This window comes from Oncorhynchus kisutch, linkage group LG21, assembly GCF_002021735.2.
Source record: "Oncorhynchus kisutch isolate 150728-3 linkage group LG21, Okis_V2, whole genome shotgun sequence".
Lineage (NCBI taxonomy): Eukaryota > Metazoa > Chordata > Actinopteri > Salmoniformes > Salmonidae > Oncorhynchus > Oncorhynchus kisutch.
The window spans coordinates 3,320,573-3,333,793 of record NC_034194.2 but is presented as its reverse complement, the minus strand read 5'-3'; the positions used below and the strand labels follow the sequence as shown (position 1 = coordinate 3,333,793).

Below are 13,221 nucleotides of genomic sequence, written 5' to 3'. Positions count from 1 at the left end.
TTATCCTTTAGATGTTGACTTGTTTTTTCCCTTTTCCATCCTTTTTCACGTCCACGCTTTCCTCTTCCTCAGGCTTCCTCTATTCTCTACCTTTCAGTGTCGTCTGTATCCGAAACAACTCAAATCCATCCCATCCAACCAACTCAACCTCTTCCCGTGTCCGTGTGCTTTCTGTATCCATTTTCCGACTCTCATTGCCCTCTCCCTTACTCCGACACATTCTCTGGCAAATAGTGTCCCTGGTTTCCGCACTTAAAACACCTAAAGTCAGGGCAGTCTTTTAAAATATGCCCAGGTTGAATACACAGACCGCACACCTGACCTGCTGTCATGAATCACCCTGAAGTATTCACCCCCCTCCTGTGTCTCGAACTTTTTGGAGTACGGCAAAAAGAACTGCACGGTGTCCGTGAACTTCACCTACAGTATCTCGTTCCAATCCACGATCTCCGTCCCCGGACAAACTCTCCTTCGGATATCCGTGACGGCGGCTACACCCAGCTGCGCAGCTTTTCCATTATCGCGCCGTCTCCAATATAAACCGTCAAGTTCATAAACGAGACGATTAGTTCGTTGTCATCACGTCTCTCGCCATTATCTTCGTGATAATCGAAGATAAGAGTTGAAATTCCACAAGGCAGTGACAAAAAGCTTACAGCACCGGGTATTCCCAGGCGGTCTCCCATCCAAGTATTACCCACTTGGATGGGTAATGCAAGGGGGACCGTTTGTCCCTGCATCTATAGGTTTTCGCTCTCTAAAATGGACACCTTTTTAATAGAAAATCCAATCATGTTATATTTCTATGTCCACGACAACGTTTAAACCATAGCAGGAAACCAAATAAGACATTGATTTTGGGGTTGTAGTTACCCTTTAAAAGGCATGTCAGATAAGAATGACGGCCTAGGAACTGCCTTGTTCAGGGGCAGATTTACCTTCTCGGCTCAGGGATTTGATCTTGCAACCTTCTGGTACTAGTCCAAGCTCTACCCACCTGCCCGCCCAAGATTGAACTCGTATAATATTATAAATAAAATGCACTTCAATAAAGCGTTTCACATTCTCCACTGGTTGAAATACTATCCTGTGTCCTCAGATTAATGGAGTTAGATATGCATACGTTTTTTTCCTGTATATGAATTACAAATCAATCATGTTTAGTCTATTGTATAGTTACAATGTGTAATTATCCCAGGAGCAGTAAACACTGAAGTGTATAATTGTAATACATACAGACACCGCATCGTTTGATATGACTGAGTGTCTGTCATACCAGAACCACACCTTTATTTGCCAAGGAAAGTACATGATCGGTGAATATATTCAATGTACAGGCTACAAGATGGGAATCTCATACGTGGTATTAACTAAAATACATGTGTATATAGGTCTTGCATCCTGGCACAATAAAGGTATATTCTACTCTAGGCTTCATTTAATGCCATTGACTTCAGGGTCATTGATTGATATGAATATTAGTTCAGAACTACGTTTTAGGGTCCATACCCAGAGCGGCAACAGTTATTTTTAATCCGACTCAAGCAAGTAAATAGCTAGCCATGTTACTTTAGCTGCATTACAAGGCAAGTTTACAATTGTGCAGTCAATGCTTTACAGCCACTGTTTCACAAGACAACATCCTGGTTTGTTGGTTCTCAGGAGTCCCTGAAAGACAAATTCATTCTAACACTAGCTCGTCTGACCTTGCTAAATAGAGATTTTTGTAATTTAACTTTGACAACAAACAAAAAATATTTATATATATATAGCCACGTCTCTACATTATCACATTCCTCTCAAATTGTACATTGCTTGACTCGTTAAGACAACTTCCATCTGTTTTGTCAGCAATCTTCGTTGAGCGCCACAAGGCAAGGGTGGCTCGTGTCAAATTAGTCTTTGGTCATCCCAAAGCCTTGGGACCCAAATGCATAATGATTGCGCAAACTCCCCCTTGTGGTCTGGAGCAAAGAAACCGTCCCGCGGTGCAAGCTCGCAACTTTAAGGAGTGTCTTCAGTCCCCGCTGTTCCGTACGGTGTGTGTTGAAATCTTATCCTGATGCGGAATAGATTGCAACGTATTCATGGCTCTACCTTCGTAGTTCGGACTTGGGGAATGCATGGGTGTCTGAGCTGTGCGCGAGTTTAAAACAGACAGCTCGGTACATTCAGCTTGTCAACACTTCTTACACAAACAAGTAGCGATGAAGTCATGCTCTTCCCATTTGAGCCATGAGATTGACATGCATATCATTGAAGAAGAAATGTCCATATTTGGATGGAAACCAAGCTAGTGAGAGGTATCAAGGAAAGTTGTAATTTCAGTTGAAAATTACCAACACTGCATCCAACCACAGCCCTGCTGGTTTCACTTTGGCAAACCACCATCTGCTATAACATTGAGTCAGTTCATCCTACTGGACAATGGAAAGCTTTTGTTTCGTCACCCATTGTTTGTCCTAGATGGGAAATTGGTGTGCAACACTTATCTCCCTCCGGTGGATGGTTCAGAGTTCCATGCTTACAAAAGGCTTGATTGATACATGTCAGATGACAAGCCTACGACATGGTGTTAAGGTAGCTCCAACGGTTAGGATTGTTTTATATAGAACACTTTATTTGACATGTTAGAACAATACATTACACCCAAAGAATGTATCCAGAAGAAACATATACATGACGCTCCTCAAAGAGGTCTTTGACATGTCGTTGACCTGTTGAGAGAGAGAGCGAACCTATTAGTTCAGTTATGGTCTGCCAGGGTCTGAAAAGCATAAAACAAGACCTACCTCTTTTCAGGTTGTCCTGATTCACACATTGTCCACTACAGGGGCCGCCAGTGGGACTACTGGCATCACAGATGACCACATCACAATGGACAAAGACCTAGGAATCAAAGATTTGATGGTGTCAGTTTTTTTTAAAGGGATGATTGCCACTCTAAAATTAAAGAATAAAGATTGTTGGGTGAACTTTGTTACCTGGCCACTCGGCTCAACCGCATCACCGGCGAAGGAAAACATATAGGCCTCAAAGCGTTTGACGTGAGGGGGGAAGCGGACCCTGGCGTCAGCTTCTACCGGGTGGAAGACCACACTGTATGGATCCTCGGGGTTCTCACAGCTGCCAGTGTAGAGAGAGGGACTAAGTTATGAACAAGAAAACGCTGCAAACCCCAACTGCCTTGTGTACGAAGTCTTGTGGTGGTGTTATGACTGTCCTGTGAGGATCAGATCAATTTACAGCAGAAGTGAGTTCTTTCTCCCCCTCCAGTATGAACTAAAGGAATGTTTTTGCTAACAGGCTTTACCCAACAACAATCACCTTTGTCTTGAAAAACCATATTTCATATACAATGTAAAGGCTCAAGACTTCCTACCTGTAGAGTAAGCACGTTTCTAGTAAAAATCACAAAATAAAAACCAATATGACATACATTTTCTATAGCTAATCTCTGAGTGCATAAAAGGAATGGTAACAGAAATTAACATTAGACCAGAAAACCGTGAGGCGCAAGCTAGACGTTTGGAACTTTCCTAACCTAGAAAATTAACTTAAGTGGGACCATTCTGCTACCACATCCAAACCATCCTACTCATCACCCACTGAGGAATCAGCGACAGTGTTGATTAGCCTATCTTCCAGAACGTGTGAAAGGAAAATCCATCCTGTAGTTCTGTTCAAGACTAGTCATTGGAGCCACGGACAACCAACGACATTGTGACCTCATGTAGCCAATCAGAGAGAAGACCAACCACCTACCTTTCCACAAATACATTCATGCTTTTACTCCAAGCTGGTGCCGGTTCGTGTGTTCAAAATGTATCAATGATAAGTGTCCCTTACGGAACGGTGGGGGGTGTGAAGAGAAACCTTGTAACAAGCTGTCATTGTGTCACCTGTGTTATTTAGTTAGCTAGTAATTCAATTAAACCAACTTGTATAGTACTGAATCATAAGGCTGGGGGTTTTGCAGCTGCAAGGAGGATACGATGTAAAGTTGACTATCAATTTCTACCGTCTAGAGTTTACGTCGGGAGACGGTAACTTTAAAACCGCTTCCTCGGCACCCCAAATCCTACGTTTTTATTTTAAAGAACAGAAATTGGGCTTTCCGTCAACAATATTTATTTTGGTCTACTGCAATGGCTTGTTAAATGACAGGTGTCAAACATGTATATTCAATTCCATTGACATGAGGTGAGATGTCCCTCTAAATGGTTCTTAATTCTAAATGATCCAGAAAGGTCGCCTGTAGTCTGACCAGAATATTGATCGTGGTTTAACCAAAGTTGCCGAATAGACAGTCGGTATCATCAACAACACAAGTACTTCATTTTAAACAAGAACTTCATGCAATGCGCCAGAGCAATTCTTCCGGTGTTGGAGAAAAAATGGTCACACAAAATAAATTCGACACCCACGGCATCGGAGTCACACGGAGGACTTCTGTGAAGGGCGCAGCTCTACTATACAAAGTAACCTACGCATTGACAGTTTAGGCCTACTTTTTTAATTTGCATCTTTGGGAGGTTTATCCTTTAGTGTTTAACTGCCAGATATTAGCAAAAAGGAATTTGTGAAATCTGAAGACGTTACATTGAGAAACACCCACACCAGTACAAATCACTTGAGCTGACAGACGATGGTAAGGATTTTGCACAACGATATAGTTGCAGCTGAAGTGACAAATCTGAACTACCCATTTTGTGCACAGCCATGTGAATGTTGTGTCTTTTCCGTTGATATACAAAACATTTCAGCCTGTTTTTTTAAAACTGCTATGACATTGCTGATTTAATAAACAGCCGTGTCCACATGGCCAAACTTAGGTTGATACCAATTCATAAAAATGGTCAAATTGCATGATTTCATAGCAAACCCGATCCCCCAAATGAATGGTTTTGACCAATAAAGTTGCTTCACTACACTGCTTGGTGTAACATGCAGCCAGATACTGAAAAGGCACCCGTAAAATAAAGGGTCATTTGCAGCGTGCATAATCATAAGTCATTGTAGCCCATTACAATGTAGGAAAAATAAGTCATCTTTCTATAGTAACCCAATTTAAATTCTTGAGATAAAAATTAGGCCAGCATGTCCATCTGTGGCAAAGTGCTCACCCAAATAAAAAATATGAACATTAGCTAGCTAAATAAGGTTAGCAAGATGCTGCTACACTTGACCGTGGTATTTGTTCATGTTTAGCAACTCCCAATTAGCGCATTCTCTAGGACAGGAAATTCCATTGAAAGCGGCATCAACTTCTGGGGATCCTGTCAACTGATCCTATTCAGTTTCAAACATCCATGCTGCACAGGCATCTGAACAATCCTTTAGGTTTAGTGCAATAACTGTTTTAAATACAAGAGGTCACTTGTGCCTGAATTCAACCCAAAACCAACAACTATTCAGTCAGTGTTAAGAGCAGTTGTATGTAACCAATCGGAAAGGCAAGCCAAGCTTGCCAGCAGCTCTTGATTTCCATTTGACTGACCATCAGCTTGGCACAACACTGAACTGTAGCAAACCAAAAGGATAACATTGAGTAAAAAGGTGTAGGTAATGCCAACATTAACCTTTTCACACACAAGTTCCAAATATCTTCAACAGTTGCCCCAGTGGGAGTTGATTTCATGCGCGTGATGTCAGAATGCACTCACCGTTCCAACATGTGGACACTTAACCCGCGCTGACCTCAGACCAAGGCACACTACCTGCTAATTTTCTAGAAGCCGTTTCAACTTCTAATTTTGCCTCATTCATTCACAAAAGTAGCCCATTTCACGGTTGCAGACCATTTAGATTTGAGAATTTAATGAGCCGGACAAACTTTCCTTCAAAAGAAAGCCCAAGCACTTCCCCAGATCAAGTATACAGTCCTTGCACATTTATTGCCTTCCTCACAAATAACTGTGGACATGCGTGTATTCCTATCAAAGTGCCTTATTTTCTGTGTCACGTGTTGTCGTTTCTACTGCATCGTACCGTAAGTATAATGTGCTTAGCGTTTAATTCATGCGTTCTGATTCTTGCCTAGATTGTAATGGACACGTGTGTAAAACACTTGAAGGTGGTACTGAATATAAGCTAACACCATACAATGCAGTCGGGTTATCACGTAAGCGTCTGTCAGACTTATGGTGATCTCAACTGGAGTAACCTCATTGTCTTGAATGCACTGAAGTCGTCAGTTGATTTGAACACGGCATCAGAGTGTAAACTATGGTACCTCAGGGTTGCCAGATCAGACCCCCCCTTTCCAGGGGTATATAGCTTAGAAAAACTGTCTGCCTCACCATTTATTGTTGATAAATTCCCAGATCTTAGTAATATTTCCTGCATCATCCTCTTCACAATACCTTCCCCCAAGGACTTAGCCCCCAATAATGGATTGTGCTATATCTTAGCTTTCGTGCTACGGTTGTATTTGGGGAGGTGACAACAATTGGCGTTTTGTATAGTTACCTGTAAACTACTTGTCATGTGATAATGTTTGTACTTGTTACGGCGTACACATGCTGAAGTGGCCAAACTAAGTTAAGATCTCAGGCAACGGGCGCAGTGAACAGCATTCTAGGAGTTCTTGCTTGACAAACATGGCTGCCATACTTTCTATACTAGATTTACATGGCTCCCTTGTACCGCATCATACTGTAAAACAAGTCAACCTGTTATTTAGACTAGATGATAACGTTAACATTGATATATTTTACAAGCAAAGCTGGAATAAAGTTGTGAAGACCTTTATTTCTCAACACAAAACATTGTTTAGATGCTTTTCAGACAACGCGGTTTAGAGTCGTTTGATGCAGCATACGTTCCAATGATATGCTGCAGGGACCACTCAGTGATGACAAGCATGTGATCATACGCGCCAGAATCTCCCATAAGTGTGAAATTGGGTGGAGATCTGGTGACAGACCGCACATGGCTCACATCGTTTTTAAGCATTGTGACCACTCGACCTATGGATGGGGGCATAGCCACGGTAGCCAAAGTAAATGGCCTGCCAAGCATGATAGGTTGCTAATTACTCAGGAACCACACCTGTGGAATAACACTTGTTTAGGCCCAAAAACAACATGTTACCCATTAATGATGAGATTCCACCGGGGTCGGGAGTCGCGGTCCTCGTTGAGGGTGGCCCAGCAGTGGTCAAGCACCAGCGCTACCTTGGGATCAGAGGACGTGGTCAGCTCCACCTCAAAGTGCAGAGGCTGTCTCAGGTACCTCACCACTGGATAGTCCTCCTCCTGGTGGAACGTGTTATACGAGGCGTCTGGAACACAGAACAAGACAACCGGGGGTCGTGGTCAGTGGGCACCATCGGAACTTGTCCATTAAGAAATGCTCGTTTATCATATCCTGTTGTGCCCCAATGAACACAAGCCATTTATAGCCAACACTATCCACCCCCCACTAGAGGCTTCTAACAAATTCCCAAATCAGCTCCTCACCGTTACTACATAGCCACACCTGTAGATCTCAGAACGCAAGAGTAATATATCACAAGGCTTACATTTTTGGGAATGGTTTTGTAAAGGAGACCATCCAAGATTCTTTTAGAGGCTAGGGGTCAAGTTGAAATTCTGAATTTGTGCACGCTTACCCTGAGCGAGTCTCATTCTGACCATTAGTCGACCCGTCCCAGTCTCGGCAAAAGGCTCGTTGTCACGCGGCCTGGTCAGGAAGGCCAATGTGCGAGTGATGTTGGCCACATAGGAGCAGGAAACCTTTAACCTAAAGAGGGATGTAAGCAACTTCAATAGGGGAAACGTCAAGCAGTGGAGTGGACACTGGTAGTAGAGGCACATTTTCCCTGTATACAAAGTATTGAGCAATGGATGAAGAAAAATAAACCTTATGAAAGCTAATAGCTACAATTGTGATGCGTAATGCACTTACTGATATTCCTCCTCTGAAGACGTCGTGGCATTCAGCTTCACCTCAAGTTCATCTGGCAAGGAGATTTCGTTCTCATACAGCATGACATTGTTGATAAACTATGTAGTAGAGGGGAATTGCTTATTACAGCCTGCAGAAGCAAACAGTCCGTAAATACACAGTACCCATCACCTCAGGGTAATAGTCATTTTACCTTCCTGGTGGTGCCACAGGAGTTCACAGTGAAGTGGAAGTAGGCGAAGCGATCGTCACTGTAGGTGGGACCACAGGCGGGGTCGCTCAGGGTCAGCTGACCGGGGTTCAGACCGGGAACAGAATCCACCTTCACCGCCAGGGCAGTCATCGTTCCGTTAGAGAAACACTCTTGGAGGTGGGGGAGCAAAAGACAGGTAGCCATCAGACCTGGGTTCTGTATTTGTTACACTAATTGAGCTTGAACCAATGGAATAGCACCAAAATTGCAATCCATGCCCATCTGGCACTACCATTTAGACTCACGGTATTTGCAAGGAACCCATGTTAAACGACAATTTATCGTAAGTAATTGTTTGAGAACCAACCAGTCAGCGTTTTGAGGAAGCTGCAAGCCAGGGAAAAGTATTTGATGGTCATGTTGTTGTAAGGATTCAACAGAGCCACATCCAGTCTGCTCCTGACAGAGGACGAGTGAACCGACTGGGAACCAATGGGAGAGTTCATTAGTCCAATATTGTATGCATGTATACAGGGTAAGGAAAGCAAAGCTAGCTGCAGCAATTTAGGTTAACATGTTTTGGGAGAGCGTCGTACCTCAAACACTGCGTCCGGCGAAGAGAAGGGCAACGTGATGGTGAAGTCTGTGTCGCCCTCTGTTAAATACTGTTGAGCAAACTCATGGTTAAGCAGCCGCTTGCCAACCAAGACCACAAAAAAGGGCTCTTGGTTCCTGTAGTCCACAGTGATGTGGAAGTTCTCCTGATCACAGTTGCCAGTGACTGAGGGTGGCACTACAAGGACAAACAGGGTTGTGTTCATTAATTAAGCACAAAAAACAGGAAGGTACTACTTGAACTTGTCCAAGAAGAAACCCTTGTTTAGATTGCAAAATGTTTTGCTATGGTGGGACTGAATAAACACGATCCTGGCAAATCAGGAACAGGGAAACTGGGTCCAAATACTCTAAAGCTTAACATTCTTTGTAGAAAGACCGCATAGGAAAACCCTACAGTATGGCTAGTTGGTCTTTCACTGCCAATTTCCTTTCAGGGCAATCATTAACGAGAGGAAACCATTCAACAGTAGTTTGGCGTAGTCCAGAGGCATACCAATGTCCAGCAGTACAGCGTCCACAACGGCAGAGTGAGAGAAAGGAGCGTACTCTGGAAAGATGACCAGGCCGTAGATCAGCTGAAGAGTGAAGGTTGTGACACCTTGTTCCACCCTTCTCTGTAGTGAAGTTAAAAGCATTGGTCAGCATTATTGTTGCAACAGAACTCTATTCAACATCAAGTGACAACTAAGTACATATGGGGACTATTAAAACAACACTTGAGTAAATGAGGGATACAAAGTACATTTGTGCCATTATTTATATTTTGTTGGTGGCCCACTTATTAGGGCATGAACAAATCACTGCGTGTGGCTTTGCATTTAACAGAAACACACCTCCTTAAAGACCACCGGGTCTGAGAAGGGCACCTCCATCCTGAAGGTCTTCAAGGTGTTGTCCGGGGATCTCTGCTCTTGAACATTGAAGCCCCTGGCGTTGCACTCTGCAACAGTTAGCACCATGGTGGGAAAGGTGATGTTCAGCAGCTCCACATCAAGGTTGAAGGTCCCCAACTCAAGCACAAACACTGCCTGCTCAGGAACTGTGTCCAAGGGCGTGTCTGTTCATTGGCAAACAAAGGAAAACATTTTGAAATGCGGTACAATGGAAGTTGAAAATGGACATTTGTTATTGGGTAAGTCCAGGTATTGCCTCCCCATTTCAGTACATTTTCTGTTTTGTGCCTAATGAACAACCCAGGCATCCCAAATTACCATAGGCGCTATTTAACTAAACCAGACTCACAGTTGCGAACTTGTGGAGGCCTGGCCATCGGAGGTGTTGTGATAGGGAAGAGGACTTTATAGCTGGTGTTCTCGTGTGCGACCTCCTCGATCCACAGCAACTCAAGCATGGGCTCAATGGTGTAAGTGACAAAGTACTGGTCATCCTGAATATGGCTCTGTAAGGGAGACGAGTGATGCAGTCAGGCTGTAATACACAATTTGAGTGCAAAAACAGGTAAATGTTCCTTATAAGCCAGAATGTTAAATACAATTATTCTACCACTTGTCTTTTTGCCGCTCGTAATTTAAGACACAATATCCAAAGGAAAGTATTGGTTACCAGACTTTAGAAAGCTGGTAGGTGTATGGTTGTCAACTTGCATTTTCAAAACAACTGACACGCAAAGTAAACACTTGCGCAATATGTAAACAGCAGCCGAGTGTTGCTTGCATTCAGTTGACAGTGGCAAAGCTACCGCCTCCCTAAAAAGTCAGGTAAACAATACTTCAGTGTGGATATTTGGTCTGAAATTTCAAGCGGCTAAAGGACAAACTGCAAAGACAAGAGGTAGAGTATGTTTAAGTGTAATTTTATGCAAAATTCTCACAATTTTGCAAACCATTGTATATTAGCCTGGTTAAGCAAACAATTGCTCAATAAGAAACGTTTTACACAAGACAACGTTTCTAGGAGTTTACCCATGAGAGATGGCAAAGGGTTACTGCAAAGCACTGACAACTGCTATAGTATAAAGGGCTCTACAAATAAGACCGGAACATTTTACTCATCCAATGCTGACCTTGAAGTAGCCGCCAACCGCCCCCACCGGAATTTCAACAATAATATGAGCCTCTGTGACTAAAACCGAGTAGTTTCTGGCAGCCATTTCCTCAGTGTCCAGCCTCTTAGCGTCAATTCCCATGTACACCTCCAACATGGTGAAGGCATCAGAGGAGAAAAGTGGGTCTATGTGCTTGAGCATGTACCAGGTGATCACTTCTGGAGTAAAGGCCACTGCCTCTGCAGTGACACAAGAAGCCAAGTGCACATCAAAACAGAACATTTTGCAACTGAAAACTGTGCCATTATTTGGAAAACATTTTCCCAACTGAACACTACATGAATGTCTTGTCTGGAGCCAATTAAGAACTGGGCTTATAGGATCTTAAATTATTTCACACTCAACCTGGTGTTGGACAAACAGCCGTGGCATCTACTCGAGTAACCAGCCACTTCTGCTCAAAGAAGGTTGAGGTTGAGAGCACCCGCATCGGAACCCCAGCTACCTGTTCAGTAGGACACACGGTATTAACAATATGTTGCAGAGTTCAGGTAGGGCCACCGTTTCCAAATGTTTGCTCTACTGGTCAGCTTACATTCTGGAGGTATGTCTCCTCTGCATTATGAGGGCTTCTTAACACCAGCCGTGTGGGAGTGTTGGCTATTGCATAGCCCTTCCTTTGGACCTCATCCACATTCATGACATTCTTGCTAGGACTAAAGACGACTGCTGTCATTTTGTATCCTGAAGCAACAGCCTGTCTCAGGAAATGGAAACATGAATTAAACAAAATTGTCAAACGCACATTGTTTAGCGCCATCCTGTCATTTTGTAGTGAAATTACAGAAACTGAAATATATAAACCTCAGCTCCCCTCCGGAAGTTGCCGCTCCTTGCTTTCGGGCCCCCAGTGGGCTGTTTGGGGATGGTTTGGATGTCTGGAAGAGTCCTTCTGACAGACACCTAGAGAAGAAAGGCCATTATTCCCTATGCATTTTCTCCCTCCCATACAAGAGGAAATCAAGGGCCAGTTCTCAATCTGTCCACTCGCCTCCTTAAATGCATTGAGAATAGGCCAAAATTCCTCACCTCTAAAGTTCTCCTATGTGCATTTTGAAGACGCGAGTGGAATTGAGATCAAGACCTAGAGTCAAGACCTCTACGTTGTGTCGCAGAAGAAATGAAACACTGGACAGTTGTAGCTCTAGACAGATCATTTATACAGGCAGTACGACAAGCGGGACTGTAAACATGTCCATTGGGGCATGCTCTGCTCACTTGCCTCCATGTAGTTGCGGTCGCACAGAATCTCTCGGGAGGTCCAGGGGGTGTAGCTACAGGTTTTGCCCACTCTATAAACAGGGTCTTCAGTCATGTGGTTTCCTGGCAGCCTGAACTGCATGACCAAGCTGAACATCTTATCATCCTAAAATGAAGGGGGAAGGGAAAAAAGCCTTCATTATATAGCAAAAAAACTAAATTCAGGTGACATTCATGCAAGTTATAGACGGTGGCAAAATTGGCTATATGAATGCAGCTGCCACTGTATTGAAGCCACACTACAGGAGTAGAGCTCAATAGTTCACATCACTGCAGTCTGTATCAGAAAGTTGGCTGGCCCTCTGAAAGCCCTCCATAAACTTCTGCTGTACCTTACGTCATCGTTAACTTAGAGGTAAGAGATACCAGACCAAGGGGTGGCTAACAATGGAGATCCTTTTGATATCCACAGAGTTAAGTAAAACTGCGTCAATGTTTCTGGAACCGGACTTCGGCAACTCAGGCTTATTGAGGACCTTTTTACTGAAGAATGGGTTCAGTTATTTCATTTTTCCATCTAGTGATGCAAATATCGACTTGTATCTTTGTGTAGACAGGGCTCATCTGTAAAAGAGCCTGGTCTCAGCATGACTCCATGTCAAAGGTAAATAAAATGACATTGCTACAGTATGAGTTGCAAATGCAGTGACACTGAAAGGCAAACTGTCCATTTGAAGTACAAGCAAACACTACAGTTCTTAGGGTTACCATGTTTTGGGAAAAGCAGTTTTGAAGAGAAGCAAAAAACATGGCATTCCCCATGGGGTCAAATTTAAAGCTGAATCCACACTGAGTAGCAAGGCCAGGCGTCAGGTTTATGATTTGTGTGTCATCTGGAAGGGATGGAGATGGTGTGAACACAATAGATGACAAGCAATATCAAGCCATGAATTATGAAAGGAGAGAAAGAGAATCATAAGAGGCAAACTCACTGAAGACAGCGTCAACCTCTTCAAAAAGAGGAGCGACACTCAAACGAATAACGTTACCAAGGCATTCAGCGTTGAGGTCATCTGGAATAGGAAAGGTTAGTTTAAAAAAAAATCTTTAAAAAAATCTTGTCAAACGCTTAGTGCTTAAATTTGCAAGGTGCAAAATGCATACTTATAGAAGGTGTCTGTTGTGCTTGTATGCCCACAGCTGCCATCAATAGGCAAAACAACCTGTAAGGCAT

The 13,221-nt window shown here is 43.3% G+C and overlaps 1 protein-coding gene across 1 annotated transcript; it reads right to left on the bottom strand.

The window, feature by feature from the left end:
• Positions 1-2,598: 2,598 nt before the first annotated feature.
• On the bottom strand, positions 2,599-13,221 carry LOC116356165 (uncharacterized). The gene is made up of 21 exons (XM_031800147.1): positions 13,152-13,221; positions 12,980-13,060; positions 12,756-12,880; positions 12,010-12,153; positions 11,592-11,690; positions 11,323-11,484; positions 11,133-11,232; positions 10,746-10,966; positions 9,965-10,121; positions 9,736-9,779; positions 9,556-9,600; positions 9,216-9,336; positions 8,701-8,897; positions 8,472-8,586; positions 8,105-8,274; positions 7,912-8,009; positions 7,616-7,746; positions 7,096-7,285; positions 2,985-3,126; positions 2,793-2,889; positions 2,599-2,717 (listed from the first exon to the last, which is right to left on the bottom strand). Exons 1-21 carry the CDS (start codon positions 13,219-13,221, stop codon positions 2,644-2,646), a joined length of 2,583 nt encoding a protein of 860 aa, XP_031656007.1. The 3' UTR covers positions 2,599-2,643.

Bases quoted from the DNA above. Each gene is read 5' to 3' on its own strand.
- LOC116356165 (XM_031800147.1), bottom strand. From the start codon at position 13,221: ATGCCTTACAGGTTGTTTTGCCTATTGATGGCAGCTGTGGGCATACAA. The intron at 7,286-7,615 runs GTAAGCGTGCAC...TCTGTGTTCCAG, and splicing joins CAGAATGAGACTCGCTCAGG to ACGCCTCGTATAACACGTTC. The intron at 2,890-2,984 runs GTAACAAAGTTC...TTTGATTCCTAG, and splicing joins CGGTTGAGCCGAGTGGCCAG to GTCTTTGTCCATTGTGATGT.